The 27,510-nt window shown below is 40.0% G+C and overlaps 1 protein-coding gene and 1 long non-coding RNA gene across 3 annotated transcripts; one reads left to right on the top strand and one right to left on the bottom strand.

The window, feature by feature from the left end:
* Nucleotides 1–4,329: 4,329 nt before the first annotated feature.
* Nucleotides 4,330–14,710, bottom strand: LOC125615238. The gene is made up of 3 exons (XR_007345787.1): nt 14,567–14,710; nt 11,749–11,753; nt 4,330–4,342 (listed from the first exon to the last, which is right to left on the bottom strand). It is a non-coding gene; the product is annotated as an uncharacterized LOC125615238 (long non-coding RNA).
* Nucleotides 9,252–27,499, top strand: Aldh8a1 (aldehyde dehydrogenase 8 family member A1). 2 transcript variants are annotated; one of them, XM_015497739.2, is made up of 7 exons: nt 9,252–9,482; nt 13,130–13,277; nt 14,593–14,748; nt 16,381–16,530; nt 21,958–22,214; nt 25,040–25,201; nt 26,368–27,499. In XM_015497739.2, the coding sequence occupies exons 1-7, from the start codon at nt 9,357–9,359 to the stop codon at nt 26,818–26,820; spliced, it is 1,452 nt and encodes a 483-aa protein (XP_015353225.2). In that variant the 5' UTR covers nt 9,252–9,356; the 3' UTR covers nt 26,821–27,499. The 2 variants fall into 2 exon arrangements, with proteins under 2 accessions (XP_015353225.2, XP_048654588.1); XM_048798631.1 differs by lacking the exon at nt 13,130–13,277 and having other exon boundaries at nt 9,330–9,482.
* The last annotated feature ends 11 nt before the right edge of the window (nt 27,500–27,510 follow it).

Below are 27,510 nucleotides of genomic sequence, written 5' to 3'. Positions count from 1 at the left end.
AAGAACATTTCATCTTGTTAAGAGGTATAATGAACAATTAGTATAAAATTGAAACTATCCAACTGTATAATGAAAGTTTATTAGAAATTAAAGGACTAGTGGGTGCAGTGGCACATGCCTGTAATCCCAGCGACTTGGGAGGATCATAGGTTTGAGGCCAGCCTCAGTAACTTAGCAAGTCCCTGTCTCAGAACAAAAAATAAAAAGGCCTGGAAATGTAGCTCAGTGGTAAAGTGCCCCTGGGTTAAATCCCCAGTACTAGGGGAAAAAAATATAATTATTGAGGCATTCTCATAATATTACCTTATAGATCATGCAAACTAAGTTTGTAGAGGACTTAAATGCCAAAGTAGAAAGAATACAACGATATATACAAATATATATATATACACACAAATATATATATATATATATACACAAATATATATAATATATGCAAAGAGAATACACTGTAATTCGAGTTTTCTTCAAGAATTTGATGAGATGAATAACACTGATCCTGAAGAGTTAAATGTTATAAAATCAACTCAGTGATCAACCCACAGATATGGGTGTTATCTTTCAGCTTTAGAAGTCTTAAACAGATTTAGCTGCCTGTCTTGGACTATAGACACTAAAATTATTAGTTAGAGAATAGCTGGATGAAATACTAACTCTTAACATTTGCTGAAGAAGTGGAAATGTGAATACACAAGACTATATAAAAATGACCAGACATGTTTTACAATAAATCAAATATAATTTTTTGATGTAAAAAAATTTATATAAACTAAAACTAATAGATTACACAAATTATATATCACCAAAATATAATAAGAGTGACAAAACGTAGATGAGAAAATTTAGCCAGAATATAGTGCAGAGAAATAAATATGAAAAAAATCATGTTGAATGAAGAATATATGAGAAGGCATATATTATATAAAATCAATTGTAGAAAGTGAGAATACAGAGAATACATGTACAAATATTCAAAGTCATAATAGCTAAAAATTTTCCAGAACTGATGAAAGAAATAAATCCACAAATAGAAGTAAACCTATTCCAAACATGGTAAATAAAAAGAAATCCACATCTAAACACATTGTAGTGAAACCACAGAATACCAAAGACAAGGATCCTAAAACTCATCAGAGAGCAAAGTCAGATCTACATGGAGACAGGGAATTATCCAAACCAGAAAATGGAAATAGCAGACTATCTCCAAAAGGTTAAAGTCTGTGCTAGCCTATAAGAGAGTTTGGTTATCTATGGAATCTTGAAAAAACAAATAAAAAGCAACACCTTTCACCCATTTGAATCCCTGGAACTAATGTATATACCACACACACACACACACACACACACACACACACACACACACAATATGTGTCTTAGATGTACATGTTTTATATATACATGTATGTCATATATATATACATATATTGTGTGTGTGTATGTATAAAGTAGGTAGTTGGTTACATGAGAAATTTATTATCATTCTGGAGACTCTGGAGTCCAAGATTGGGGTGCAGGCAGATTCAGTGTCTGGAGGGCTCCCATCCTCCCATGGCTAAAGGTGCCATAGTAGAAGGGTCCAAGGGACACCACTGTTTTCTCAAGTTCTTTATAAAAAGACCATTAATTCCATGCATGAGGGAAGAACTTTTACGGCCTAATCGCCCAAGGGCCCCACTTCTAATACTATTGAATTGAGGATTAAATTTCAACATAAATTTTGAAGGGACACAAAAATCCAAACCATAGCACCCTGTCTGGAAAAGAAGGCTCCCTGATTCCCAAGGCCAGGCCACCCAATGAGGAGGTTACATCATGCTGAGATGGATTTTAAATACTGTTAAATTTAGATTTATCTAATTTCCCTTCTTAATCCTCATTTGTTCATAGCTTTCTATATCTGAGCTTCCTAAGTTACTCTGCTTAAAATGAAAATAAATGTGCTGATGTGTGAACTTTGGATATTACATTTACAAGTCTGATTATTTGGCAATTTAAATACTTTGATCAAAAGAAGAGAATGTGCCAGGAATGGCTCAAGAAGCTGGGTTTTCTGATAGTTACTTCTCATAGTATGTAAATAAATTAGAAGTTTTTTTGTTAAATAACATCAGTCTCATGAGTTTTGCTAAGGACCTATTAATGCATTGACAAAATCAGGCCACAAAGCCCATAAGCCAGATGTCGAACCAAAGTAATTTTAACAAAATATATTCATGCTATGGAATCTCTATGGCATCCTATGAGTGAATTAATGTACACTGACATTTTCATCTAAGAAATTTTACCTGTTCTTACAACATTTATTTCCTTAACACCTTATAAAATTTTCATTTTAAATATGGAAACATTCTGATGAATAAAACCTCAGATTATCAACAGCATGATGTTCACAGTACCAGTATAATAAAAGTAGGATAAAAGAACGATTGTGGTGTTTAAAAGACAAATAACTGCTAATAGGAGAAAAAATTTAAGATATTTAGAAAAAGATGGAAACGAGACTACTACAATACTTGTAAACCTTCAGAAAGCTGTATACTGATGAAAGTTCCCTCTGTTTTGGCAGCTCGGAAGCTTATAGCTAATTGCCTCTGCTCAAAACTGTTCAGTGTCTTAGGCATTTTAGAAACTGTCTTTACCCCCATTTCTGGTTTGCAAGCCCTTATTTTCCATTCTTCCCAAAATATATTTTCCCACCACCTCAACCTATTATAATTTGTATATTTTTTATTTATGTGTCTTCTCAAATCATTTGTGGAAAGCACAGAATACGAGTCTGCAGAGTAAAAAAATAAAAATAGATATATGTGTACTGCATATTCATGTCATTATATGTAACATGTATTATGTGTATATATAAGTATATAATGTATTGCATATGTATAGGTGTATGTTTGTATAATATTTATATATCAAAGGATAATCTTAAATATTTTTATTATCCACATACAGAAAAATTAGCTAACTAATCATTTCATTGTAGAAACCTAGAAAAGAAACAAAACCACTCACCTCAGGAAAATATATCCATGGTTCCATGCTAATATAAAAAAATATAGAAAGGGGAGAAGAGGCAGGTGTCCCTTGGAAAAGCATTCCAAATAGTTCCTGGTAGACATTCTGCCCTCAAGGAGGTGGAACTTTACCCCTCTCTCTGAAGTGTGGCCTTAGCATGGTGATTTTTTTCCCAAGAGTGCAGTATGGGAAAAGATTGAAAAGGCAATTTTATAGTGGAGAAACCTAACTACTACCTCAGCCAATGATCAAGGTTAACATCAACAGCAATAAGACATCTTGATTATAGGGACCGGTGTATGTAATGATATGGGATGGAAATGACACTTTACCTCTGTGGTCTTCCTCTCAAGAACTCGTAGCAGCATCTAACCATGAGAAAAACTTCAAGCAAATTCCAGAAGGTCTTCCTACAAAATTTTCAACTAATACTTATCAAACCTGTGATGGTCATCAAACCAGGGAAGTCTGAGAAACTCATTGCTGAGAGGAGCCAATGTAACATGGCATCATGAATGAGATCCTGCAACAGAAAGACATTAGGATAAGACTAAGGGAACAGGAGTTAACTACAAATGTTGGTTAAAGTAATGTATTACTACTGGTTCATCAATTGTGGCAAACTACTACATTAATTTAAGACACTAATAATGAGAAATGAGGTACAGGGTTTCTGTAAATACAAACTTTTTAAAGGTCTATACATATGCATTCTTTAATTTTTATTATGTAATACTTGATATAAGTGATATAAATATATAATTCATATGTAGATTAAGAACAGTAAAAAAATCCATGAATTCATTTCTCTACTAATGAATTAGAACATTATTAACAAGTACCATTGAAGTTACCCAAATCCATCACTCTGCCTTTCCCCACCCATGACCATGGTTCTTAATTAGAGTTTAACATTTCCTTTTATTTAAAAAAATTTTTACATATATATATATGTGGTATGAGTATGTGCATATGATATGATTCCACTTTTTCTATTAAAGATTTTTGGAAAATATTAATCAAATGGTTGGGAAAGTTACAAGTATGGTACAAAGGACATTTTTCTAAACCTTTGGGAGTATGTTGCTACATGATGTCACATCACTTCTGAATATCCTGAATATATATTTCCTACAAAAAAGAATATTCTTTGGCATAACCATAATATAGCTATCAACATCATGAATCATGTATAGATTGCTGCTATCCAGTCAGCCCCATTAACATTTTACCCATGGAAGCAAAAAAGCCTCTATCCCACTTTGTTTCTGCTATGGGGAGGTTGTGGCTATTCTCTGATTTGTTCTGAAGTTCTGGTGACTGGCAGCTGGGGGAATTCCATACTTATTCCCCACTGCCCCCCACACTTTCCCAGTTCTTCATTGATCAAGGATTGCAGAACAAAACCTCAACTTTTCTAGCTCATTTTCCAGCTATACCTTATAAGTTAAATTTAAATATACTCCAAATAAACTGTTTTCTGTAACTAGTACAGCCATATAGAGAACAGTATGGAAGTTCATCAAACACCTAAAAATAGAGCTAACATATGATCCATCTATAGCACTCCTATGTATCCACCACAAGGAAATGAAATCAGCATATAAAAGATACCTGCATACCTATAGTTTTTGTGAATGAGTCAACCTAGGTTCCTGTCAACAGATGAATTAATAAATAAAATATGATAAACACAAAATGGAATATTATTCAGCCATAGAGAATAAAATGTAATTTCCAAGAAAATAGACATGGAGATCATCATGTTAAGCAAAGTCAGACACTAAAAGAAAGTATCATGTTTTCTTATATATGGAAATGAAAAAAAATGACATAAAAGTAGAGGAGGAACGACCAGGCAAGAGGAAGGGAAGAGAAGGGAGGGCAAAAGAGGAAAGGAGGGAGGATAGATATGGCTAAAATAACATGCACTATGGAAATGGCAGTGAAACCCATTAATGTGTGCTAATATGCAGCCTACTGGGTAGTAGAGAGCTCCAGAACACTTCAGAGCTCCTAAGTGAGGATTGCTTGCTCACCACTTTCAAAAACAATAACTTTGGTCTGTGAAATAAAAGCACCACATCCTCTTCTGGAACACTCTAGAACTATTAGTTTTTCTAAATCTTAGTATACTTAATACCTCACATTTATTTTATTAGATGAGCTCAAGGTCTTGAGTTCCCTGTCCTCACTGTGTAGGCTCTGGCACTGGTGGGCAGTGGGCAGTCAAGTTGCTGCTAATGGAGTATGGTTCATCCATGGGTAAGCATGGCATTCCAGGGGCATGGCAAGAGTAAATGTGTATTCAACCAGATGTTGTGCACTGGTGAGCAGCCAGCCACCCATGGAATTCAGGAGCAGCTGGTGCCTGGATGCATGGTAAGACAGGTGGAACTACTTTGAAGTAAAGTCTCAATGCCTAGGCCCAGTTACAGGGTTTCATTACTCTTTAGGGGAAACAGAAAAGAGCTTAGGGAGAAGGCCTAGAGGGCTCCAAGCATGTCAGAGGTCAGGAATGAGGACTGGGGTCAGAGGATATGGCCAGGCTCTCCCTGGGGCCTGATGTTGCATCCTGCACATCTGATTTTTTCTCCCATCATCTGCTGAGCCCTGACTGCAGAGTAAAGCCTGTGATTGACCTGAAGGTGGGATCAAATAGTTTTGTTATGGTCAGAAAAGGGCTGACAGGACAGAGGGACATATAAGGTAAATATGGAAAACAAAAGAGCAGATGCCACTAGTATGTTCCTGCCCAGAGCCAGGCCTGCTCCTGGCGAGGCATTCCAAGAAGCATCAAGCAATTTTCAAAAGCCCTGTGTCTGGTTTCTGACCCTCTTCTGCAGTGAAGTGGCAGAAGAAGCCAGGAAAAGCTCCTTTCTGCAAAGAGTTGTCCCTTAAGCCCCTGATTAGAATTTTGTGGCTCATTAAGAAATACATAAAAAGATAAACACTCTGCTTAATCAATCAACATTATTCTGAGTTTCTCCAGTCATATAATATGATTTTTTTTCCCCTTAATAGCTTGGGTGAGATGAAGCTAAGTTGAATGGTTTGGGGAAAGGGACTGTGTTGCTCTAATTTTGAGCATGAAGTGCTTGAGATAAACTTCTAAGAGCCTCTGAAGGAGCCAAGAGGGCAGCAGGAGCTGGCAGTGGGAGACTCAGGAGGAGGGCTACAGAATCTGTAATGTCACTGGCCATCTCATCTCCAGGTCCTCTTCTCGGTCCTTTGTAGTGGGGATCCAGGCCTGGCACCTGCAAACCATATTTCTCACATCCATCACAGGTGGCTTATGCCAATGGGAGGCCCTAGAAAGAGCCTGAGGGAAGAAGAGGATGGAGAGACCACCTCTGGCTCAAGCCCCCGTGGGTGTCCCTCTAGCCACAGCTGACGTTCCTATTCCAGCCTCCAGCTACCCCCACAAGTAGGCCTTCAGGAGGCAGCACCAGCTGGGGGCAGGGACAGGTGCTTTCCTTCAAGCTTCTGTGTTCTGGCAGCTGTTTCTTCCTTTTTGTCCCCAGTCTAGATAATGGCAACTGCTCTTTGCAGCTGCTAATAGCTGGGTGACCTCAACAGCCCTTCCAGCCCCCTTACATCTGCGCAAACACTTCCGTGTATTCAACACTGAAAAATCTACTGAAGTTTCTGGGTTCTGAAGGGACCCTGTTGATTTATTTATCCCTCATCTTGTATATTTATTTAGATATGACTAAGAGTCAGAAAAGGGTTTCCAAAAAAGTAAAGCACTATGGTAAAATATCATTAACATGAGATATAAGAAAAGAAAGAGTAACCCAGAAAAGGAACTATTAAGAACTTTAAGCTGAGAAAAAAATAATGTTCATCTATATACTGCTTTCCTTTTTTTCTACTGGGAAAGGGGAGCCCTTCCCAAGAATATAATTATATAAAATAAAATAAGCTATATTTCCAAAGTTTCTGCAGGGGTTTTGAGCTGCAACAAGAAAAGTTCAAGAAGTGAATCTTTTGTTCAGCAAAGCATCATAGATAGTTTTTAGAGACCCAGAGAAGCCTGCAGCTTAGCTGTATAGGGATGGGTTGCCTATTGCTTTGTATCAATGATTAGCAATAATTTTATAGAATATCTAGAAAGACAAATAAAGATGGAAGTAGATTTTACTCCTCTCAGCTCTTATGATATTATGACTTTAATTCCTCCCCCTATACTCATGTTAATGACCCTGTATGATTACTTATCTATGATTGAGCATGTCTTAACTCTTCAAGTAAAATCTAAGTTTCCTGGGGGCACATTTAGGCCCCATAATTTGGAGGTTATTTTGCCCAGGAAAAATGTCCTGAACATCCCAAGAACTCAATAAACATCTTGTGGATAATGAGAGAGAGAGAGAGAGAGAGACAGAGAGAGAGAGAGAGAGAGAGAGAGAGAGAGAGAGATATTGATTGAAGCAGGCAGGGCCTGAGGAGGTACACAGCCAGCAATGTCCCCTTCTGATAATGAACCTTAGGATATTGACTAGGGTTCACAGAACACGCTATGGGGACACTCTATGGGGACTTGCCAGGGTCAATATTCCACTAAATTATAACTATAAAAGTAACATGTTAACATGAGTTCGTCATAAATATTCAAGCAATTAAAAATATTTAGAGTAAAAAGCCTCCTTAATCTCCTCAACTATATAGGCATCCAAAGAGATTGTACCATTCATGTTATTCACTACTTGTCTTTTTCTCACACACATAAAATATATTTATTTTCATACACATATTACATTGCTCTGTTGTACAAGCTGGCCTCAAACTCCTGGGCTCAAGTGAGTCTCTTTCTCAGATTCTCAAGTAGCTGAAATTTCAAGTGTGCACCAGTGTGCGCAGCAACAACACACCCTTCTAATGGCTAAGTAACATTCCTTATTATGGATTAAACAATTATAATATTCTACTACTGATAGATAGATTTCAATTTTTTTAATTACCATAAGAAATAATATCTAACAATTTATCTACTTGTCCATGAGCAAGTTATTCCGTAGGGCATTTCCATGAAGGGAAATGGCTAGACTAAAAGCAGACACAACTCTGGGGTTGTGGCTCAGTGGTAGAGTGCTTTTCCCCATGCGCGTGTGAGGCACTGGGTTCAATCGTCAGCACCACATAAAAATAAATAAATAAAATAAAGGTATTGTGTCCACCTACAACTAATATTAAAAAAGAAAAAAGCAGACACATTTGCGGGTTGACGCAACGTGCCCCACGCTCCCTGTGGTGTTCTGTGAACCCCAATCAAAGGCAATGCCTGTGCTTCTCCACACACACCACACAATGGAGTTTAACCTTTAGAAACCCTCAAGTCTGATGATCCAGCAGGACACCTCTTTGTAGTTCACCTTCCTTGATTATCAACGAGGCTGAGCATCCACTGATACACTGGTTAGCCAATCACATTCCCTTTGCTATGAATTGTTTGTTTATATGTTTTGCTCACCTTTTCTGGTGAGTTGGTCATTTCTCTTAATCAGTTTGTAGAATTGCACACGAATGCCTGGTTTGCTATGTGTCTCATACACTTTGGGGCTTGTATATTCATTTCCATGGCTCATCTGGGAAGACGTGAGCTGCTGCTGCAGCCCTGGTGTTGGGGTGGAGAGAGAGCTTTTCAGAGAGAAAGGCCGCCAAAATGGAAAACACAAAGTAAAACAAAAACAAAACAACAACAGCAAAAAACCCAGACCTGATGAGCAATGGAAAGATGGTGTGTGTCTTTACTCACCTCCGTGGGGATGAGAGCCATAAGTTAAGAGCTCATGATTTGAAGACCAGCGTTCCATGGTTCACTCCTTGCTAACTATGTGACCTATCGTCTCTTCCTCTCTGAAGAAGCTCAGTTTCCTTGTCTAAAAGAGGGGAAATAATGATATTAATTCATGTCATGCAGGATTATTGTGTGGAATAAGTGAGGAAAATCATGAAAAGGACTTGCTTTATGTTTTGGCACTTAATGAGCAACGAACCATTTACCGTGTGAATCTAATAAAATCATACACACAGATGCCTTTGAATGATTTTAAGGGCAATGATCATGTAAGTTGATGTTAGTATGTTAGCTTTAGTTGGTGTGTTATCCATTTCTCATTATGGACTGGAAGTCTGTGGGGTATTTGAGAGTTGTCTCAGTTTGGAGGCTGGAATGTTCTCTGAGGGTGTCAGGTCTCCTCCCACTTCCCTGACTGGCCAATGTGGATATTGGGACTGGAAAAGGAGAGAACAGCTCAGCACTGGGGGCAAAGTTGGGGACAACTCAGGGAACAATTGTGAAGGGAAAGGCAGCAGCACTTCTTCTCCGTTCTGGAACGATGGAACTTTTGATGCTGGAAAACTTCATAGATGGGAGATTTTTACCTTGTCACTCGTATATAGATTCTTATGATCCATCCACAGGAGAAGTGTACTGCAAAGTGCCAGATAGTGGAAAAGAAGAGGTGAGTCTGTTCCCTTAGAGAAAATAGAAATGTATTTAATGAATTGGCAAATTATGAATTACTTCATTTTCTAAAAGAGGAAGAGGTTGGAGGAAAGTATAGAATTGTGAGACGGAAGGAAGACACTAAGGTTTCTCTTGTAACAGGACATGTCTGAGACTCAAGCAAATTTCAGGTTACTACATTCAGAATAAAGTGATTTTTCTAGCCAACCTAACAACTCTGTGTTCAGTTGTTATTTTTTTATTTTTTGTAATTTTCAGACATCTCCTAACGGGCGTGTGGTATGAAGTGTTACTGTAGCAACTGTTATCAAAATGCATCTTTTCTCTACCAAGTGTTACCTAAATTTATGAGTAAATCTGTGGATTTCTCAAAAAAAAAAAAGTGCCAGTTCTAAAACAGAGCAGCAACATTAATTACTCCTCATATCTTCAAATAATAGGATAATACAATAATTTGAATAATGAAACTCAAAATCAAATTCTCATATACTTTTGGAGTTAGATTTAGCATTTTAAAAGTATTTGACTTTTTATTTAAAAAAAAAACTTTTAAACTCTGAACCTAGTGGCATATAGACTGACTTTCTTTCCCTTCACTCCCCCCCTTTTTTCCTTCCTCCCTTCCTTTACTCCCTCTTTCTTTTCTTTTGCTGATGAATTGATTTTACTTGGGGAAATTTATAAAATATCTGAGACATGTTAGAGTAGTTTTCAGTTACTGCACTGAGAATGTAAATATATCTGGGGTGGTAAACATTACTGGTGTATGTATAGTCTTTTAATGCATAATATATTATAATTACTTTTTAAGACACAAAACCTAGATTATCTGAAATACAATTATGACCTTCATCTATAAAAATAGGTTGTTTGCAGATTTCTTTGAAGAACTCAGTTATTTTTTTTCCTGTGAAAATTTCAAGTCTGTCTTGCATTAACAAAACCTTTAGACTTGTGGATTAATGTTGGCAAGTATTGGCTAATTTGTTGGTTAAACTATAATCTGCAATTTTGTTTGTTTTAAAGGACCCAAGATAGCTGTGGGAAATCTGGTCTTGTCTTTTCCACTCCTTCTTGTTTCACAGTGTTTTCCAAAGTGAAGTTAAAAATGACAAATATGCCAAATTCAGGTTGAATATTTTCTGCAGCTTATGGTTCATACCTTTTCAGAAAATAGACCAAAACTGAAAATAGTAACTGTTACTACAGTAATAAATATTTTTTATTTCCACAAATGCAACTGACAAGTATTCTATCTGATCCCGTAAATCCCATTTTATTTTCCTGGCTTAAAAAAAAAAAAGGTCACTGTATAAATTACATGATAAATTTCTCCAAATAGTTGCTCACAGCAAATCCTGCCAGTGCTCAGGGGTTCCTCAGTCAGCTTTAGTTATGTGCTTTGCCTTCACCAAGCTGCCTTACCAGGATTGTCCCAAGGAGCGAATTATAAAAACCTAGAAATTAGTTATCTGTTATCGTCCTTATGTTCAGAGGACAGAGTGCCGACACTTTGGTGTCTGGTGCCTAGGTCAATGGGTGTGTGCTGGTGTGCATGCTCAGACACACACATATGTACACTTGTTGTAGCCCATTTGTGTTATGGCATTGCAGACGGAAGCACAGTCCAGAGTCAAACTGCCTAGGTGCAAACACCCGTTCCATGGCTTGCTGCCTGTGACCTTAGAGCTGAGCCTCTTTGTGCCTCAGTCTCCCCATTTATGAAATGGGGATAGTAATGATTCCTCCTTCGTAGTGTTGTTCTGAGGATGAGATGGACTAATCCGTGTAAAGCCCTCAGTGCTTGGCCCTTTCTAAGTATTAGCTTACAGTAATATTATTGTATATGGTAGATTAATATGCCGTCTATATTGTACAAACATAAATCAGGTGACATAAGACAATTTACAAAAAACATGAGTGGACTTGAATTTTCTAAATGTTACATATCAGAATTGAACATGACCCACTGGAGGAATGGAGCCCCTCTGGTTGGCTGGCAGTAGATTCTCCATGACTGCAGATTGAGGTGACAGTCACCAAAAAGTCTACCTCCCTTCCTTCATCCTGCCTGCAGGTCCACATTAGAGATTCAGTCTAGGAGGTGAGGCTGCCATCCTCAGACAAATTTCTACTGACGATGAGAATCTTAATCTTCAGTGGTTGTTGTTGCTGTGCTAGGGATGGAACCCAGGGCCGCACACATGCTAGATGGACACTCAGCCACTGAGCTAAACCCCCTTAATAATCTCATGCCTTACTTCAGCTCAGCTGAAAGCAACTTTTTTTCCAGAGGGAACAAGGGACACATTGGTGAGGTTCTTCATGAGGTGGGGCTAGAACAGGAGTCTGGATGGTCAGATCACATGACCCAAGAAAGGCGCTCCTGACTGTCTGAAGCCTATGAAGAAGGATTCTGAGGCTGAGCTGGGCCCAGTAGTGGGAGAAAGGTGTAAGTGACTGTCTATCATGCACAAGCAGAGGAGAGGGGTGACACCTGGACTACAGATTTGCCATGTCTGGAAGAGGCACTGATTAGACATTCCCTGAATGGGAAGAAAGGCAGAAGTAGGAGAGCACTCCAAGATTCACTTTGCCTGAGTCACATTTTGGTCATGAGTTGGCCCTGCCCATACCTCCTCATGTTGCTTCTTTGGGGATGTAGCTTCCAAACTATAGATCTAAGATTTCTGTTCAACCCTAGATCCCCTCCTTTCCAACAGAGACCCAACCCTTCCATTGCACACTCGGCTTTGGGCAGGGCCAGTGGTTATGCCATAGCAAGTCAGCTTCTGGTTTTGGGAACCAAAAAGATCTGTATTTGTATCCTGACATGTATTTATTTTTTTAATTTTTTTTTTAAAGATAGAGTGAGAGAGGGAGAGAGAGAGAGAATTTTAATATTTATTTTTTAGTTATCGGCAGACACAACATCTTTGTTTTTTTTTTTGTATGTGGTGCTGAAGATCGAACCCGGGCTGCATGCATGCCAGGCGAGCGCGCTACTGCTTGAGCCACATCCCCAGCCCCATGATATGCATTTATTATCTGTGTCACCTCTGGCAAGTTAAATGAGCTTTCTGTGCCTCACTTCCTCATCTGTAAAATGGGCATAAAATACTCATGATAAAGAGGCTAACTGAAATAATTGGTATATTTAGTAATATTCCTTTAGTTATAAAATTATTCAATAAATGACTAACATAGGATCAGTCATTCCAAGGACCAATGACATTCCAAGGATAGGATTTCATACAAAACTTTAGATTTTATACAATGTTAGAGATGGATTAAGAGCTTTAGAGATTCCATACATCTAAAGTAAGTTTTCCCTCCTATTCAATATTCAAAAAGGTCTGTTCTTTGGAAAATGATGGACATTGCATATCTGTTGAGATTTGAACAGCTTCTTTCTGATTAGCTGACTGCCGCATTCTAGCTCCTTTGGTTGAGTTGGAGAGTTTTGCTTTGTTTTTGTGGTGTCTGTTTGCTGGTGGCATAAACACCTGTGTCGCCCACATGTGGTAGCCCAGCACTGGGACATGTTGGATAAAAGGGAGCTGTGGGTTCTGGATTCCTCCAGTCCCTCAGGAGCAACAGCTTTAAGCTGACCTTCCTCCCTCTTCTGTTTGCTCCTCAAAGATCGAGGCTGCAGTGGAGGCGGCCAGAAAGGCCTTTCCCAGCTGGTCATCCCGCAGCCCCCAGGAGCGCTCCCAGGTCCTGAACCGGCTGGCAAACTTGCTGGAGCAGTCCCTTGAGGAGCTGGCCCAGGCAGAATCTAAAGACCAAGGTGAGAGCCATTTCTAACAGAGCTGTGGTTTGAGTGTAGAGGTCTTGTACTAAATGCTTACAAGAACAGCAATATGTTACTCAATATTGACCATGAGTACCCTTCTTCCAGTTTGTGAGGTGGTCTCTTGACACTCAAATGTGATTGATGGAATTCAGGGCTCTTTGTCATTATTCATATTGACCCTCCTGGGGTGCCAGGCAGGTGCTTTCTTACAGCAATGGCAGAGGGGGAGGCAAAACCATCCAAGGCTGTGGAAAGTCATGGCTTCCAGCTGGCTGCTCCTGCCCCATTCACAGCAGTCATGAGACTGAACCCAAGGTCAAGGGGCAAAGAATTATACTCTGTTCCTTTGGTGGAACAAAATGCAAAGATCCATAGCAAAGGGCATGGATATGGGGACAGATGAGGAACTAGGGCTGATCACGCAATCTTCCTCCCATTCTGAGTAGAGAGTTTCAAAGCAAAGATCATTTGAAGAGCAGTGCCACAGTCAAGTTATGTAGAAAGTGCTCTGATCTTATCAGTCACTAGTCTACTCCTAACACAATCTCCCAATTTTTCTCCTTCCTTGAATAAATGTTTGTAGATTTCTGCAACACAGTCTATTAGGAAGGGCCAAAAACTTTAAAAAAATGTATGCATGCCATAAATCAACCTAGAGTTAGGAAGCAGCCTGGGGGAAGCCCTTGGAAAGAAAATGTTTGCTCTCCACCTTTCTTGGTGGCAGAGTTTCCTTGCCTCACTGGAGGGCACTCAGGGGCAATCCAGGCAAGCTCATGCTTCTCCTTCCACTCCATCCAGGACTGGAGACATGTGACAGGTGAGCAAGTGTCATACAGCATCCATGGCTGGGATGTTCCTGTTAATCCTTCAGATTACCACCATGTGTTAGGAGGACACTTAATATAACTCACGTGTTTGTGGGGAGTGCAGACACAGCTATCTCAATACCCATTATTTCAACCCCTTCACAGCACTTACAAAGCCTGGTGATTTGGACTGGCAAGAGCTTGTATGGGTGAAGTGGTTGCATCTGACAAATTCACGATGAGAGCTACAAAATGTTCAGTCCACAAAGCAAAGATGATCTGACTCAACTCTGCCCTAGTCCCTGCTGATATTATAACCTCATACCTAATAATTTCATAGTTTTTCCCATCCATGGTCAAGGAATGCCTTCCCAGGGCTGGAAGGAACTGTGAACTGTGAACAGTGTGAATTGGGATATGGTGTGGTGACGGTTGATGGACACCTCTGTCCATGTCTACTCACTCCACTTAGAACACACTTGGAAGTGCTTTCTTCCCTACAGGGAAAACCCTGACGATGGCAAGAACTATAGACATTCCCCGGTCTGTGCAGAACTTCCGGTTCTTCGCTTCCTCCATCCTGCACCACACGACAGAGAGCACACAGATGGATCACCTGGGCTGTCTGCACTACACAGTGCGGACTCCGGTAGGAATCGGTAGGTGCTGGTGGGAAAAGCATATGTCATGATCATGCACAGAGGTGCTCAGAAAATTCTGTAGAATTAATCTCAAGGAATGGACTAAGGGAAAGGAAGGAGCCAATTTCTCCCTTTTTACTGAAAATTTGTTGACCTCAAAAATCTATTTCTAATTTATTCTCTTGGTGTCAAATTCCCTACAAATTCCTGGAACACTGGTTTTCAAAATTGCAATTTTAGAAAAGAATGATGGTAGGAGTAAGTTCACATGCCAGAATTTTTTTTTTTTTTGCCACCAATAATTAAACAACAACCAACCAACAAACCCAAAGAGTACAGTGGTTTTGACTCAAGAATTCTGTATGCTTTAGTATCTTCTCTGAAAACCTGGGATAGTAGTTTATCCTTACATATGTTTTAATAACATATGAATTAAATAAATCATAGGTATAGGATACTTAGAATAATAACTACACCTATGAATTTGTTTAATTAATAATCATTGGCTGAGAATGCTGTACTTCCCCAACTCAGTTCTTTGCCTCCTGTCCTTTGAAGAAACATCTAAAGGTCTGCAATCACTGGACATATCCACTAGATGGCAATGTTTCCCCTGAAAAGAAACCATATTTTACTAGTTAACATTTTATGAATATAAAAGAAAAGAAAATGAGACATTTTATTGTTTTGATTCTTCGAACTTTTTTGGAAATAACATTTTTAAGGCATTGTGGAGAGCCCTAACTGCTTTCTAAGAAGAATGATAAAGTATTTTACTGAAACAATATTTTGTTATACCCTGAAGAACAGATTTTTTTCTCCCACTGGGAAATTTAATACTGTAAAATACACATTTACTTTCATAACACAGGTTTTAGGGCAGAGTTTAAAATGAAGTGAATGCATTTCCTTAGTCATGATAGAGGCTTTAGATTTGTTGAGTGTTGTGGTTAAGAACCTGGATAGTTTCAGTATACCACATGGAGACACACTCTAGAAGTTGGTATATTACTTATTCAGGAAATCTATTGGGTCAGGATACAGGTGAGAATCTAGAGAGAATTTTTATTTAAGAATATTCTAAACAGCTTAGATAGTTTTCATGATCTATTCATGAAAGTTGATTGGCTTTACTGACAGGAGGGCCCCTACCAGGACCATCTAGAACAGTTTTGATCCTACTTTACAAATAATTCTAAGAAAACTTGAGGTATTATATGTCAATCCACAACATATTGGAAACAGAGGTGAATAAACTTGTTAAAATAAATAGCAGCTGAACAGCTTAGTAAGGAGAAAGGAGAAATTTTTTAAAAAAGTAAAGCCCAGTTTATAAATCTCAAAATGCATTACATTCTGAAACTGTTAAGCAGTAGATTGGTGACAGCCTTGTGGCCTTGGGGCTTACACTGTTGTTCATAATTATAATTGTGAGCCATCAAGAAATGGGAAAACTGTTTTGAAAGGCACAATTGCGTGTAATAAATTTTAGATTGATTTACTTGAAGTTACCTATAAATAAGCCAAGTCTAGGGTTTTTAAGAGTAAATAAGTTTCATGCAGCATGAAGGAGTTCTCAGTAACCTTATACGGCCAACCTGCCACTGAAGGGCATGTCACCATAGAAGTGCTTCTGCTCTTGTCCTTTAGCGGGTCTGATTAGTCCTTGGAATTTGCCCCTCTACTTGCTGACCTGGAAGATAGCTCCGGCCATCGCTGCTGGGAACACTGTGATAGCAAAGCCCAGTGAACTAACTTCAGTGACTGCGTGGATGTTGTGCAAGTTCCTGAATAAAGCAGGTAAATAGGTGTTGGGGGGCAAATTTAGGGGAGGTGCAGAGCTGTATTACATACAGATCTTCCACTTGGCAAGAATATCCAGTCCAAAGACATCTATGGGATTTGTCTCCCTGATCCTTTTCTGAGAAATCCTCTTTATCCACAGCAGGGCATTCTCACACTGTTCCCTCTATTCAACTGCTACTGCAGAATAGACCCACCTCACAGGGTGGTGTCTTGCAGTGCAAGAAGCATAAAACAGTAAACAGTATTGCAAACTTAAAAAGTCCTGATCTAATCAAAGACATCAGCTCGCTGCAGAGTATCTTCAATGGTCAATTTAAATCTTAGGTTTAAGCCACAAGTTAATCTTGGTGAAAAGGAGAAGATTGCTAGGTATTCCTATAAGTTGTACAAAATACCTCATAGTCATAGACATTTCCAAAAGATTTGAATATAAATCCTGTGGCTTTCCTTGATTTGGGATCATTACTCAGAAGGTGAGAGGCCACAGCCTATCAGGCTCGAACATTTGCTCCTTGTGTTAGTCAGTTTTTCATTAGTGTGATTCAAATACCTGTCAGGAACAATTTAGAGAAAGAAAGAATTGGGCTCACAGTTTCAGAGACTGACTCCATTGCTCTAGGCCACAGATGAGACAGAACATCATGGCGGAAGAGTGTGGTGAAGGAAAGCTTCTCAGTTTATATCAGCCTGGAAGGAGAGAGGGAGGGACAGTATGCATGTGTGAGAGGCCAGCGACAAGTTATAATTCCTCAGAGTTTACCCCCTGTGACCTACTCTTCCAGCCACGCTCCACCTGCCTAGAGTTACTACCCAGGAATCTATTCAAATTCTTCATCCATTTGATGGATTATTATCAAATGGATTAATCCATTGATGAGATTATAACTCTTATACATTTATTTCACAACGTTCCATGTGTTGCCTAATATATGAAGTTTCAGGAGCCATTAATGACCCAACCATAATATTTTACCTCTGACCCTCCAAATCTTATGCTCATCTCACAGTACAAACTGTATTCACTCCTTGCCTTTTTTCTGCTAATAGTTTAATGGCCACATTCAGAGTGTAGTCTTGGATTTGTTGTAAAGTACAACTCCACACAGACAGCCTGACACTGAACTGGGGTTTGGAGGTCACGGGCAGGAAGCCCTGCAGGTAACCTGTGAGAAGGCCCCTTGCTATTAGGTCAGTTGGCTCCATTGCTTTTGGGCCTGTGGTGAGATAGTACATTATGGTGGGAGCACATGGGGGGCTCATGTCCACCACAGTCAGGGTGGAATGATGTCTGGGAGCTGGGGACAGACTTTCATCCTTCTGGCTATGTCGGCTCCTGTGGTGTCACTGACTTACAGCACACAGAAAAGGTACTGCTGGGCTCTCCCATATTTACAGAATGGGCATTGGGTACAAGCCTATCCTCTCTTCCTTCTGGATAACTTTGCTCTTGCAACAAAGACATACACATTAGCGTCCAGTGAAATTTAGTCATTTCTCTAGAATTCTAATGTTAGGTTGATACTGAACCTGTTTAGAGCAGGGCATTGGGCCAAAAGACCCTAGTATCCTATAGAGGAATGAGGTCTCCCAACCCAGGTCATTGGGGAAGCCCTAGTCCTCTAGCGGGAGTGTATGGCTTGAATGTACCTACCTCTCCAATGTCCCAGAATGTATCTGTCTTTCCTAACAAAAGTGACCACCATTCTAATCCCATCTTTTGCAAAACTGAGTCTCTGGTGTATGCAAACTTATGGGCTATTTCTTCTTAGCTGGTGACGCAGGTTCCTAGAAGGATTCAGGATTAGCTTTCTGTTGCTATGACAAATTCCTGAGATAAATCAACCTAAAAAGAAGAAAGGTTTATTTTGGCTCACAGTTTGGGGGCTTCATGGTCAGTTGGCTCCATTGCTTTTGGGCCAGTGGTGAGACAGTACATTATGGTGGGAGCACATGGTAGAAAAAACAGCTCGCCTCATGGTAAGCAGGAAGAAAAGAGAGGAAGAGGTGGGTTTGGGGTCCCCATATTCCCTTCTAGGGCACTCCCGTAGTGACCTAACTTCCTCCCACCAGCCCTGCCTCTTAAAAGTTACACCACCTCCCAGCAGTACCACAGACTGGAGCCCAACCCTTCAACACGTGGGCCTTTGGGGACATTCCTAATCCAAACTGTGGCAGGGACTTCACTCTCCTTTGATCTCATGGAGGAGGGGATGTGAAGCCCTGTTTTCCTGGGCACTCTCCTGAAACCACACATCTTGATCTGTGATGCGTTTTCTTTCCCCAGAACCTGGTCTGCACGAGAGCTTTCCATTTCCGTCTATTTTCCCAGCTTGGATCTTGCTTGTGAACAAACAGTCCTGTAAAGCCAAGGCAGCTCTTCTCCTTCCCCGCTGGGCTACCTTTGCCAAGCTTTTCTCCCCTGAAAAATACAGAGAGGTGCTGCTCAAATCTCACCTTTCTGAAGCCCTCGGTTTCTCCACTGGGATTTGGAGGACGTGTGAATCACAGCCAGGAAATCTTACTGTAGAGCAATGCAGGAGGGACTTTTAAGAGTGTGATGGGGGACGTGAAAACGAACTGCTAACATATTCTGTATTTTAAAGAGCTAGCTCCTCTAGTCCCTGGTGTAGAACTATAAGTAAGTACCTCTTTGGGAGTTTGGAATATTTGTGGTTTTGTCTTTCTTCCTACAAGACTGTGTGTTCCACATGGTGGGGACTTGGTCTTGTTCACCACTGGATCCCATTGCCTAGACTAGTGCCTGATACATGATAGGCACTANGTTTTTTTTTTTTTTTTTTTTTTTTTGGTGGTACCAAATGTTTGCCCTCATTCCTGGAGAGTCTCCTGGGGGTTTGTGGCCTTTTCCACTGTTCTTCTTGCCCCTCGCTCTATTTAAATTTAAAATACTTCTCCCTGCCAAGCACTAGCAGTTGAGAGGGTTCATTCTTGTCTGTTCCTGTGTTCCCAACTTGCCTACTAGCTACCTCCCCTGATTTTTGCTGAATATCTGTTTGCCAATTTAACCAACTGCTTTCCTTCTCTTAGAATCGGAATCTTTTAAGGGTCAACAGGCAAATATCTGTAAAAAAATTCACTAATGGCAAAATGGTCCTAAGAAATCACGGCCAGCAGATACCTCTTTACATCTGAACATGGGTGCCACAGAAGCAGAATCAAAGGTTAACATTGCTTGTGGAAGGCAATTGGGCTGCCGAAATGAGCTCACTCTCCTGTGGTGAGAAATATGTGGTGTTCCTATGTTCCTCTCACCCTCTGTTAAAATGCTGCTTCACACAGGAGAAGTGATTCAAGTCATTTTCTTCTTTCAGGATGTATTAACAGTCCCCCTTCCTCTCCCACTCCCCCATCCAGCCACACACATGCCCCACATTGGATGGAGAGGCCTGACCCCATCTAGGAAATGAGGAAAACCTGTCCTTGTTTTCTCCCCATCAGTTGTTCTCCTTCCAGACTCTTTGCCCCACCCTGGAGCCCGGGGCTTTCACGTGGTACCAGGCACACCTCTGGTGATGACCTGGGATCCGGAAATGACCTGAGCTAGATTCAACAGATGCACACACTGAGGAGAAGTGAGGGGCTGTTAGAAGGGAGGTACTCCATGGCACTGAAACTTCTTACCTTAGGGTCTTCTGTGGACGGACCTCCATTGTCCCCTGAAGGTGATCAGGCTTAGGCAGTGGCCCTGTGGGAGAGTATTCTTCATGATAACTGATTGTCACTGTGAAATTCTTATTTATACATTAAGCGCAGATTCTTGAAGTGTTGCTAGGAATTCCAGAGAGGGTTTCTATTGAGGAGAGAATGCCTTACCTGGGGCAAGGGAAGGAGACAAGGAGCAGGCAGCTCCAAAAGCTTTATGATGGAGGACTTCTGCACTTTACTATGGTCTCCTAAAGAAATGGATTAAATTCAGCTATCTCCCAGCAGACCCTAAGAACTTCTAGACATGATGTGATTGAATGTGAGTTCTCTTCTGCACACATATCTTCCTGTATTCACAAGCCATTTCTAATTTGGATACTGGACTTTAAGCTTTCATTCACTCATTCATTTATTTAACAATTATTTATCAACCTGCTCTGGACAGTTTTGGTATTTACTCTTTATTAAATCTTACTTTGCCTCAATTTTCTCACCTGTAAAGTGAGGATAATAATACCAAGTATCTTATAGGGTTTCTGTGAATTCTAAAAATGGTATAGTAGTCCCTTTTTATCTGGAGAATAGGCTCCAAGACCCCCAGTGGATGCCTGAAACCATGCCTAGTATTGGGAGATATATCTATATATCTATATCTATCTATAGATTATATCTATCTATATATATCTATATCTATCTCTCTCTCTCTCTCTCTCTCTCTATATATATATATATATATATATGTATAAAGTTTTCCCCTTAGGTACAGAAAGAGATAAACAATAACTAGTAAGAAAAGTAGAATAATTTTAACAACATACTATGATAAAGGGTACATGAGTATGGTCTCTTTCCCTCTTGAAATAGTAAAGACAAATGTTAATATTTTCAGAGAGTCACTGTGAGTGGGTTATTGAAACTACAGGTAATAAATCCATAGAAAAGGAGGTGACTACTATAAATCACTAATAACAATGGCTGGCCCACCAATAAGGACTCACTCAATTAATGTGAGTCCTTATTGGTGTTAGTTTTATGTGACCAACTGGCAATACAACAAAGAACAGAAACCACATGTCATTTCTGCCCTTAGTGAGCACATCTTCTGGTGGTGGACAGGCATATATAGGTAAATCCAGAAAACACATAAACATATACATATAGATTTAGGACAATAGGATCTAGTGATATAAAAGATTGGAGCATCTATTTTTGGGGTACTCTTGGTACTTGTAAGTTGGTTTTAGAGTGCAGTGGCTCTGTTCATAATCATGGAGCACAGGACATCCAACTCAAATCTCACCCTCCCTGGGAAACTTCCCCTACTTCCCTGGCCAAGGTAGTCAATTTTCTTTGCAGATTTACATATCCCTCTACTTAATATTTTCCACCTGCACTTTAACTCCTAGATACCACATTGGAGCAGGGCACTGAGCCCCCACTGGGATTGACCTGCCTGAGAATATATATGCATCTGGAGTGCTTAAAGTATAGTCACTTCTGTGGGATGCATTACCTAGGATGTGAACCTATGAGCACCAGAGAAATCCCACCTAATGGGTTCTATAGGCAGAAGCGACTCTGTAGTCCTTGCTTTGCTATTAAACTGGAGGCAGCCATAAAAGCTCTGAGTGTTGTAAAACCTATCAAGTGCTTCTACCATTCAAGCTATTGTAAGTTCAAGGAGAGTCTTTGTGTAACCTTAAGTCCTCAACACACAGAGGAGAATTACTATCACTGATACTGTTTCCCATTCAGGTGTTCCACCAGGTGTGGTCAATATTGTGTTTGGAACAGGGCCCAAGGTAGGTGAGGCCCTGGTGACCCACCCAGAGGTGCCCTTGATCTCCTTTACTGGGAGTCAACCCACAGCTGAGCGGATCACCCAGCTGAGTGCTCCCTTCTGTAAGAAGCTCTCCCTGGAGCTGGGGGGCAAGAATCCTGCCATCATTTTTGAGGATGCCAATCTGGAGGACTGTATTCCAGCAACTGTCAGATCCAGCTTTGCCAACCAGGTATGTGCTCTGGGTATTTCCCCACCCCATGGCCCTATCAACCTGAATCTGTTTTATCACAGTTCAAATCCCAGGAGTGAATGGGTAAATCCAGTCACTTCCATGAAAGGAGGATCAGTACACTGATATTCCAGTGTCTATCAGCTTCTGTTCATTAAGCTCCTATGGTTGTTTATACAGTTTTTATCATGTACCACACATGGGCAGAATGATTGAGTTTGCTGTTTCAACCTCCTCCACTTTGTAAGTCACACATTTGCACTATCTCCTCTTGCTGCTCACATGTCCTATTTCTGGTGGACCTTATTCTCCCTGAAAGTATTTTAAATGCATTCACACACTGTTACCATTGCCTGTAATGTCATAGAGAGCTTCAGGCCATCTTGCATCTCCCAGAAATTACATAACTAATGGTTTTTCAGGTTCTGTAGTGTTACATTCTTCAAGGTCATGGTACCCCAAAGGATTAAGAATGCTAGATCAGATCAACTCTACAGCAGCTTCGTGAAGATGGAAGCAGTACCTGTCTCTGTGCAATAGTTTTAGTATCAATGTCTGCATAGTTCCTAGCAGATATGTGTTATTACCGAATGGTTTGCTCCAAGAGCTAGTTTTATTTTAGTAGCGAATAAAGGCTTACACAAAACAGTTAGAACTTCAGAGCAGTAGGATGAGACAGATTTGCATTTTCCTAACTGGAGAAACATTGGATGTTGCATAATCATTTGAACCTGTATTTCTAAACCTGTAGAATCATCTGAGCTATAACAATCCCTTCTGATAGGATTTTGCAAGTGTAAAGTGAAAATCATCATCATCATAATAATTAATCATAATAATTAATAATTATTATTATTATTATTATATTTTTACTATTTTTATTTTAGTGTCACATGGGATTGAGCCCAGGGTACTGTGCATGCTAGGCAAGCATCCTTCCACTCAGCTACACCCCAACCCTATAGAATATTATTTTAAAAATGATTATAATGGTAATTATTTGATTTACCATAATTCCTAGAGAAAATGGCTAGAAACACAGAGAAACTTGGGATCAATAGAAAAGGCCTTTTTTTGATACAACTGATTTAATCATTAAAATCAGAAAATATCAAATGGATAATTGAATTCAGTGTTTTGATGATTTCCAGATAACAAAAGAGATACAAATTCCAAGGATTTAGAGTTGAGGTGAGAAAGGAAGGCATGTTCTCTGTATTAAAGTAAATGTGTACTGAGCTTGGAGGTGTAGACTTCTGGCTGCTCAGTTACTAGAATCATGCAAGGGTTTGAGTGTGCCCAAAGAAACTTCCTCTTGGGGTGTTTTAAAGTATCAGTGGGAGAAAGATCAGGGGGCCAGTCCAAAGCAACAAATGGATTTTAGGAACAAATAAAAAAAAAAGTAGCTTGATTATTTCACTTTAGCTAAGTGATGAGTCTCATGGAAGACATACTTCCTTCTTAATTAAACATAATTGGCTTATTGGGGGAAGCATGTCTGTACAAACTTGGGCATATATTTCTTAACTGTAAAATAAGAATGCCAACACATCAGAGTTATTAAGGAACGAGTATCCTTGGCAAATGGCAGAGACTCGATAAACAGTATCATCCTTTTTTCATTTCCTCTGAAGTCATCCTCCCAGGGATTTCAGTATTCCCTTGCTTTCCTGGCATTGAGTAACGGGAAACTTGGTAAACTCTCAAGTCTCTTTATCACACCCTCCTTCCTCATAGGGCACAGGGCACTTGTGCAGATGAACCTGACAGGTGTTGGTCATTGCCCAAACCAGATAAGCACATGGTTTTGATTTATCCTGTTTGCAGAAAGAATTGGTCATTTTGAAACAGTAACTGTTGAATTAATATAATAAACCTTTTTTTACAAATACCAAGGTAATTAGAAGCATTCTGTTTCCTAGGATGAAAATAGTTATTTATGCATCTGTGTCCTATCTTTAAGATATAACCTGCAATCTATAACTTCTCCAGTGCATCCATGCCTGTCTCCTATACTTTTAGGGTTCCATACCCCTGTAAGAATCTTAAACTCACTAGATTTCTATCACTTCTCTCCGTCTCCATTGGTGGCTTTCTGGTCCAAGCTACCTCCGCTCATCTGCACTTTAAAATAGTCTTATAAATCTGTTCTCTGTTTCCACTCTGATTTCCTTCTTTTCTATTTTCTACACAGCTGTCAGAATCATAACTTTAAAATGTAAATCTGATTATATCACTCCTCTGCATAAAACCTTCCATTTTCACGATACTGAGACTAAAATGTAAGCTCCTTATGAGCCCGTGAGGGTGCACCACATTGCCTTGTTCACCTCCCGTTCCTGCCTGCACTCCCAGCCTCACCCCACACTTCTTCTTGCCCCACTCCCACACCCGCTCCTTCCTGCAGCAGACCTCCATGCTTACTGCTGGAATTCCCTCCTCCAGATCTTTGCTCATCCAGCTCCTTAATGTCGATAAAAAGCTTGTTCTCCAAATGTCTCCTCTTTGCAATGCCTTCCAGAATGCCCCTTTAGTAAAATAGTTGTCTCCTTCTCCATCAGCTTTTATTCTCCTCCTCTGCCTAATTTTCATTTTTTGCTTTTATTACTACCTGAAGCTTTGTTGTGTATTGAAAGTGTTCATTTGTGGTTTTGTCTTTCTTCCTACAAGACTGTGTGTTCCACATGGTGGGGACTTGGTCTTGTTCACCACTGGATCCCATTGCCTAGACTAGTGCCTGATACATGATAGGCACTAGAAAATGATGGGGGATCTACCATGAAGGAAAAGGCCCTCTAGTCTTGTCTTGTTCACATTCTTGACAGGGTGAAATCTGTCTCTGCACCAGCAGGATCTTTGTTCAGAGGAGCATCTATAATGAATTTTTAAAGAGGTTTGTAGAAGCTACCAGAAAGTGGAAAGTCGGCATTCCTTCTGATCCATCAGCCAGCATGGGTGCTCTGATAAGTAAAGCACATTTGGAGAAAGTAAGTACACCTCTGTCAAGTAAGTTACAGAAAGTTTTTGGAAGAGAAGCTCAGCACAAGCATCACACACATCGGCCTTAGAGATACTGTAATTACTTCTGGAAAATTATGGGCTATGGGAAGTTGTCTCTGGACATAGGTTCTAGAAACTTTAGATTTGAATATGCAAATGGAGTTCCTTGACTAGAATGGAAGCTCCATGGCCAGGTTTATTCACTGTGTCCTCAAAGCCCAGAAAAATACCTAGAACATAGAAGGTGCATAGTATTAGTTGGGAAAATGACTCAAATTGCACCATATTTTGTGTTTCAGTTATGATCCAAAATCAAGTCACCCATTTTCCTTGAATACTTTTAGATTCTTGTCTTAAACTACCTGGTACTGGGTCCAAAGGTGCACAGGTCCTGGCCATCTTTCCTGCCAGCATGGTTCAGCATCAAGATTCTGAAAAGAAACAAAGCTCACGAACCAAGCCTCTTTTAAGCCTCTTTTCAAGAAAGCTCATCTGTCATTATCTTGGAGTCATTGGGTTAATTTATTACACACCACACTTTGATTTCCATTGTAGTTAGCTGTATTATATTAATTATCCAGATGTAGTTTCAGAGTATAATCAGTAATGAGACTAAAAATTATTTTTCTTCAAAGCTCAGACATTGAAGGACATTCTGGCCTATCAATCTTACAAATCACTCACTTCTCATTTATAATGGACATCACCCCCCCCCCAAAAAAAAGGGATAAAATATTCTTTCATGTATTTAACTACAGAATACACCAGAGTATGAATTTAACTTTACTTTTTATTAGCTTCATGAACAATGTATTCTCTCTGAGGCTCAAATATAACATCAGCAAATTAGGAGTAATAAAGATAAAGATAGTTGCTAGAGTTTTGAGAGAATCAAGTGAGTATGTAGGCAAAGTAAGAATCTGAGTGTCTGACACTTAGATATTAAATACATTCCTTCCTTCCCCGGTGCATGATGGCTGAATGCCTACATGATGGCTGCCCTAAGGTTTAGCAGCTGAGTGACAAGAAAACCCTAGGCTTTCTTAGCCATGAGCTTATCCTGCTTTCTGATGATTAGGAAATTTTTTTTTTCTATTGATTTGTGTGAAGCTAAATAATGAGAATTTGCTAACTATGTTTGTTACCTGCCCAGGTCAGAAGTTACATCAAGAAGGCTCGTGCTGAAGGGGCCCAAATCCTGTGTGGTGAGGGGGTAGATAGGTTGAGCCTGCCCCCCAGGAATCAGGTGGGCTACTTCATGCTTCCCACGGTGATAACAGACATTAAGGATGAGTCCTGCTGTATGAAGGAAGAGATATTTGGTCCAGTGACGTGTGTTGTCCCTTTTGATAGCGAAGAGGAAGTGATTAGAAGGGCCAACAATGTTAAATATGGGCTGGCGGCTACGGTATGGTCAGGCCACGTGGGACGCATCCACCGGGTGGCTCAGAAGCTGCAGTCGGGCTTGGTCTGGACCAACTGCTGGCTGATCAGAGAGCTGAACCTGCCTTTTGGGGGGATGAAGTATTCTGGGATAGGAAGGGAAGGAGCCAAGGACTCTCATGACTTCTTTACTGAAATCAAAACCATCACAGTTAAGTACTGAATTTCGCCCATGGGGAAGCTGCTGTCGTCACTGCCTTGCAGCAGAGACCCCGCTGTCCAGTGTGATGAAGGAAGTGCAGGTGTCCATCGCAGCACATCCTGACGGCAGGAGGCTCTCTCTAGCTTACCTTGGAAGGCTCGTGAGATGCTATCTATTTTCAATGTGGACTCAGAAGAGAATACTTCTGAATAGGAAGTCACAACAAGGAGGCCACACGATCATCATGTCTTGTCTTCATAGTATTTTTTTCATCATCTAGATTGAATTCTTGGAATCCTCAGTAATCAGATATTTTCATTTACAAATATGGAGTAAAAAAATCCGCAAAGCTGAAGAGAAACAACTCAGCATAATTTCCTGCCTTTAAGGGGACTGTGGAGATGTTCTCCTGGTCCATTATCCACCTGTGTGGCTAAGCGATAACTGGCTACTCCTCATTATGTATGGGGATGTCGAATGTTTATGCACTTTGTTAGAGGAGGTCTATGTGGTAGGTTGGGCTAAATATATCTATACAGGGACAAAGAACAATAAAATTGCTACCACTTTTAGAGGAAGCTTGGAACAAGAAGAGAAAACTAATCCATTTCCACTGTCAAGTCTATCAATTGTTAATAAGGCTGATCATTTACTAATCCTAAAAGAAACAATAAAATATTATCAATTTTAGTAAAAAGTATGGAATTCACC

The sequence above is a fragment of the Marmota marmota genome, unplaced genomic scaffold, assembly GCF_001458135.2.
Source record: "Marmota marmota marmota unplaced genomic scaffold, marMar, whole genome shotgun sequence".
Lineage (NCBI taxonomy): Eukaryota > Metazoa > Chordata > Mammalia > Rodentia > Sciuridae > Marmota > Marmota marmota.
The sequence above is the reverse complement of the archived record's forward strand: the minus strand, read 5'-3'. Positions and strand labels throughout refer to the sequence as shown.